Raw genomic sequence first — 6,000 nt, 5'->3', positions numbered from 1 at the left:
AAAAGTCAATTTGTTTCTTCTTCATCTTTTTCATTAGCACAACAACTGTTGTCGGTCAAGGCCTGCCTGTACCCACTAGTGAAGTGATCTTGGCTTTCAGTGACTTATTGTTACCATAGCAGGATAGTCAGTCCTACGTATGGGAGCACGGTCTATTCAGGGCTTGAACCCATGACGGGCATGTTGTTAAGTCGTGCAAGTTGACGACTGTACCACCAGACCGGCCCAAAATTCAATTTGTTTAACAATGAAATATATGTAGATGTCCCATGTCATTATTAAATGTGTAACTGCAGTTGTCATCACGATCTTTATGATGCTGATAAGATTTTTCTTTATACAGGCGTCCCCCGAGTTACGACCCCCTCGAGTTACGACGATTCACAGATACGACGATTTTGATTTTGACAGTTAAAAGTTGTCATTGACAAGAAATTGATGTATTTTTTTGAATTTTTGGGCTGATAACCGTTATACACACGTTTCCAAAGAATCCACAACTCCCCTATCTTGAATATTGTAAATATTGTGTACGGCTTTTAAAATATAATTATTACATTATCGAACATTATTTTAAATAAAATACACGATAAAACACGATAATACACGATTAAATAAATTCAAACTCTTCAAATTCGGTTATAAACTTTGTATTCATAGATATTCGACAGACGACTTTTTCGACTTATGCCTTGCTTTAGGACATTTTTTTGGTCCCAAATACAGTCGTATCTCGGGGGACACATGTATACTATAATTAAAGGGGCCCTTTCCGTTTGAAGCTCGTAGGCTGAAATTTCAGCCTGTCAGCTGTTTGCATTGCATAGAAGTTTTCGAGCAGCTATCTAAGTGAGTATAATATACATGTGGGCTTATCCCAAGGTGTATGAATTTAGAAGGCTGATTTTTATCGCTTCTGCTTCTGAATGAAGATTGTAAGAGTGTTTTGAGTATTCGTCAAGCCTCCAGAAAGCTCGTTGGAGCAAAAGTTTTCACTCGTTCTGTCAAAAAGTGATATTCAAATTTGGTTATAAAAAATGCTATGAGACCACCTGGACTACATACGATCACCTGATTTCTTTAATGCACCTTGTGATAAATGTAAACAAACCCGTGTTTTCGAGCAGGTACTCGAATCTAATTCTAGCTTTTAGGCTAAAATTTTCTAGACTGAAAATCCCAGGCTAGTTTTTTGTGTGGTTTTGTATGGATTGTTTACATGATTTCAGCCTCCAACTGTCAAACTCCATTCAAAAAACTAACTAGAATCGTGAAGGCCCCCGGTAGCCTCAAACGATTCGATCGTAGTGGTACACGATTCGACCGTAGTGGAAGGCAATTCAACCGTACTGGCACACGATTCAACCGAGGATGCACTCATACGATCATAGTGGCATGCGATTCGAAGCAGGCGGATTGCGATTAGAACGTAGCTGGAAACAGGTGTATATTAGTAGAGCCTAATTTGAAATAAATTCCTGAATTATTTGATGCGCCTTAACAGATTTGTATTTGTAACAGAGTGAATGGTATTATTCAAACAAAACATGTTTGTAACAACTCACTCATTCAAGCTATTACATGACCAGCTACGATGAAATGCATCATGACCCATCAACCAAATGTGACCAATCTCTTTTCCTGGTTTTATTGGCCATCACAAAATGCACTTATTACTGAGTAATATTTGATTTTTTGGACATTAAACCGCATCTTTTGTTAGATTAACCTTCAAGAATGGCTGCTTACATGACAGTTTGTCACACAATTAGTGTCAAAAAAATGGCCAAACTTTGATCAAATGAAGGAACGAGGCCTCCCACACATTTTGTAACCTTCAAAAATGGGTAGGATAGGTTATGCATAAGTTACGATTTTCGCCATCATGCTCCAAACATTTCACTCCACCGCCTTTAGTGCCTCTCTGACCGCTTGAAGTGCAATTGAAACAACAGAAATGCATTAATTTAGAATGAAGTCACCAGCAGATTGATATTAATAAATTTAATTCACATCTACGTAGAGTTTGTCCAGCGTAAATAATTTAAAATATAGATGGACGAATACTTTTTGCACGCCCATCAAACGACTTTTTTAGTTTTTTATGTATTTTGGTTGCTATTGCACTATTTAAATGCTTATTTTTTAGCAAAACATGTGTATTGATGGTCCCTTTATCAAACCTCATCATTACTTTTATCGCCCCCTACGTATTGCGCCCAAAATTCGCTTTTTTCTGTAAATATTCAGCTAGACGAATACTTTTTGGACTGACTGTATAAACAGAGCAGCAATTGAAAAAAGGGACAGCTTGACGGTTATAGCGTACGGCACCGATTGGGCCACAAATAATAATTTTTCTCCTAATTTATTGCATTATTTATCGTGAAATTGGTGATATTTGATACAAGAAAGGTCTTATTATGTGTCAGTTCTTTCAGCAAATTGTACTAATTTGACACATCAAATATCAAATGCAAAATAAATTCCCTTTTGATCGAGTTTTAAAAACGATTTTAAAAGGTACAGAATTATAATGTTCACCACTTCAAGCAAAATTATACCAAAAATAACTATAATTTGACTGAAAACCTCGAAATTCGGCTTACGCTAATATTCGAGATACGCTATTACCTCCGGTCCGCATTAATAGCGTAATACCTGAACCTATGTTCGGCAGCTTTTTAAGTGAAAAATAACTTGTTCTTCGTGATTTTAAAATTCCGAACAATAAATGAAAGAAGCATAAAATATTTAATATACATCACACTTTATTTGTTTTATTGTTCTGATTCTCTTAATCACAAAACCTACCGAACTATTGGCTATTGCCAAAAAATGTTGAGCTATGCACAATTTAGTTAATATTTTGAAAAATACGCAAGGAAATGGTGTGAAACTTTGTATTTGAATAACAAATGAGTATACTTTCACTACAAAATTGTGTTTTGTGACATTTTTTACCGCATTTGCGCAGACTTTCAGGTTTTTAGTTACCCTGCCGAAAACTGGTACAGTTACCCCATACTAAAAGAACAAATTTAATGAATGTAAACAAAGTTTGAATCCTGATGACCTTACGTCAAGTGACGAATTGTCAAAATGCTGTACATTCCACCACCTGATCTCATTAATCCACCATGGTATGGATCCGGCTCCTGTGCCGTTAGTTCGGAGCCGTTGGTGCGCTCCGTGACGCCCACTAGCTTGGAACCATAACCTATTAGTTGAGGACCCCGGTAAGAGTAGAGTGGGGGAGGGTATAGGGAAATTTCCAACTGTACAAAAAAATGACGACTGTACTGATCCGACCTAATGCAGGTTTCTTTTGGAAGGGGATGGGGCATACAGGGTTGAGGAGTGAGGGTTTTTAATAGGGCTGGTACTCGGTGCTCCACGGCCACAAGCTCCTCCGCGGCTGCTTAGTTTTCTTACCGTAAAATCCATCAATTGTTCAACATACGATTCATGGCACATAATAGTTATAATATTTACCTTATCAAACGCCTTAATATTTTCTTCAGGAAATACATGATTTTGAATTCAGGAAATCGTTCAAAGTGAGTGAGACAGCTTATCCCGAATACCATTCCTCCCAGAGTAAAGAAAAATTGTATCATATGAGTGTTTGCAGAATTAATTAGAGGAAACATTACATGGTTGGCTTGCTACAAAATAGGAAAACAAAACGACATAAGACGTCAGTGTGTCATGTTTAAAAAAAATACTCACCGATTCTAAATCTTCCGTGTTCCACACAGGCATTCGTATTATTGGCAATTGCGAATGCACTATCAATATTGTTAGTGTGCCTAGCGCCCGAAGACCTTCCAGATAGCGCAGTGAGTTTGGTTTTGAGGCTACCCATAACCATTGCAAATTTCTTCGTAAAGAAAAGGATTTAATTATGATTGAATCAGTTGCAGAGTTGTTCAATTCCTTCCAGGTAGCAAATGATGTTGTCAAGATTAGTAACAACAAAATGAAAACGAAGAAACACTCGCCAAATGCTGGCCAAAAGAGAGAGAAATTGTAATAAATCAATCTATGAAAGTTATTATGAATCTTACTTCTATGCTGAGCAAAATGTGTTGTCGTCCAGCAAGAGTTAATTTTTGAATGACTGTTCAGGCCATACTGATTGTAGATTTTATTGGATATATATATATCCAATAACTTATAAGTATCATTATTAAGGGTCACGTCATCATAATACTCGTTTAGACACAATCCTCGTTCCAGTTGATCATGCGGAAAATTTCTACGATTGGATTGCAATTGCTGAAAAGTAAGTAAAAAACAAAAGTATACATGTCATACTTTAATAGTTGATATGATCGATTGATTTTTTTTAATGTTTTTTAATGCCATAAAAATACTATTGTATTTATTTGAATTCACGAGAACGACCCAATATTTACTTAAACTTAAGATTAATTGAATATTTCAAATTGTGTAAACTCAACGTTATGAGATATTCGCAAAACATTGAATATATTTTATTTCAAGATTGATTTATTCCTTTAACTTATAAAAAATGTTAAATATTAAACGTTAATCTTTGAAAAAGACACATAATATTTTCATATGATTTTCATGACATATGTCTAAATTCAGGATTGCTATTTAATACGATGATGACCTGTCATTTTTCTCTTCTGAATAGCAATCCTCATTTTGTCTATAGTTCACAACGCATTACCGTTATTCATCACATTCTTCACACAAAAGATCGCTTACGCTGCAAGATGATAAATATCCCTAAAGTGAAAATTGATAGGTTAGGCACCTTCCATAGGCACCTTCGCGTTCCCTCCACATTGCGTCACCCAGCATGTTGAGTGCTTTTCAAACATTTGTCTCGTTTATGATTCCACATTCGACAAACAGTGACTGAATATGCTTTACGTTTCTTTTTAACCTATTGTTTGAATAAACCCATTCGTCCATGTTGGAGTAGGGCATATATTGTGATATAACGCAGGTATTGTCATAACAGACATTTACGAGGGTATGATATAAATAAGGAAAGATATAAGTCTCGTGACCGAATTGGTCGCTTTACCAAATAAAATCAACACAATTTCCAAAATATTATCTATCCTTTTCCCAAAAGAGTATTATTACCATTACTACCACTCCCACTTCCAGTGTTTTCTTATGAAGGTTGTTGCGACAACATTAACTTTGCTGATTTTTATCTCAGAAAAAGTATTCTAGATGAATTTGGCTTTAGTTAGATATATAAATCTACAAGACCGTTTTTGTTCAGTAACTTTATTACAGTACAACAAAAGACCGTGAAAGGAAAAGACGATGCTTGAAGACAAATTGTACTAAAACTAGTATTATTATTATTTTAATTTTTGGTAAATTTACATACAGCTACATACGCACACATACAGCTACATACGCACAAGGAAACATTTTCTAAAACTTTTACCTATTTTAAAATTAAATTTTAAATTTGAGAAAGCGTTGGTAGATGTATAATGTAACATAAAATCATGTAAAATATATATATTTTTTAAATATAAATTATAACCTAATATTTTAAAAACATGTTATTAAAATTTAAAAGAATAAATAATTAAATATTTTGATATTTACTAATATGCGTTTCCATAGATTGCTCGATGTATTTGGTTGAAGTGTAGTATCGCTAACACAGTATACAAAGTTTTTGAATTTTCGTCGACACGTGTAAAAGTCTTCATATTCGTATATTTGCGGTATTATCACATTATTAGCAGCTGTATTTAAAAAAAGAAGCTTTGTTTAAACACATTTAATGATAAATAAATAAAATTACACAATTGTCATCAAAACACGCACAATCAAGTTGATCGCATAATGCACAACCCAAGGCCAAAGAAAGCACTATTCCACCTTCAACGAGCAGATACATAATTTGAACGCGACCATACACCTCCAATCCAAAGCAATTGACTGAAGAGAAGAAATATTTTGAGCTATGTTGCAAGGCTCTCAGTTTGCGTC

The 6,000-nt window shown here is 34.9% G+C and overlaps 1 protein-coding gene across 1 annotated transcript; it reads right to left on the bottom strand.

Moving 5' to 3' along the window:
* Positions 1-2,753: 2,753 nt before the first annotated feature.
* LOC133391138 (uncharacterized) lies at positions 2,754-5,970 on the bottom strand. The gene is made up of 6 exons (XM_061642202.1): positions 5,836-5,970; positions 5,611-5,753; positions 4,071-4,281; positions 3,733-4,010; positions 3,496-3,668; positions 2,754-3,418 (listed from the first exon to the last, which is right to left on the bottom strand). Exons 1-6 carry the CDS (start codon positions 5,906-5,908, stop codon positions 3,313-3,315), a joined length of 984 nt encoding a protein of 327 aa, XP_061498186.1. The 5' UTR covers positions 5,909-5,970; the 3' UTR covers positions 2,754-3,312.
* Between the last annotated feature and the right edge of the window lie 30 nt (positions 5,971-6,000).

This window comes from Anopheles gambiae, chromosome 2 (assembly GCF_943734735.2).
Source record: "Anopheles gambiae chromosome 2, idAnoGambNW_F1_1, whole genome shotgun sequence".
In the NCBI taxonomy this organism is placed as follows: domain Eukaryota; kingdom Metazoa; phylum Arthropoda; class Insecta; order Diptera; family Culicidae; genus Anopheles; species Anopheles gambiae.
The sequence above is the reverse complement of the archived record's forward strand: the minus strand, read 5'-3'. Positions and strand labels throughout refer to the sequence as shown.

Excerpts from the sequence above, each read along its gene's own strand:
- LOC133391138 (XM_061642202.1), bottom strand. The coding sequence starts at position 5,908 with ATGTATCTGCTCGTTGAAGGTGGAATAGTGCTTTCTTTGGCCTTGGGT. Across the intron at positions 3,669-3,732 it reads ACACGGAAGATTTAGAATCG|CAAGCCAACCATGTAATGTT; the intron begins GTGAGTATTTTT and ends CCTATTTTGTAG. Across the intron at positions 3,419-3,495 it reads ATATTAAGGCGTTTGATAAG|CCGCGGAGGAGCTTGTGGCC; the intron begins GTAAATATTATA and ends AAAACTAAGCAG.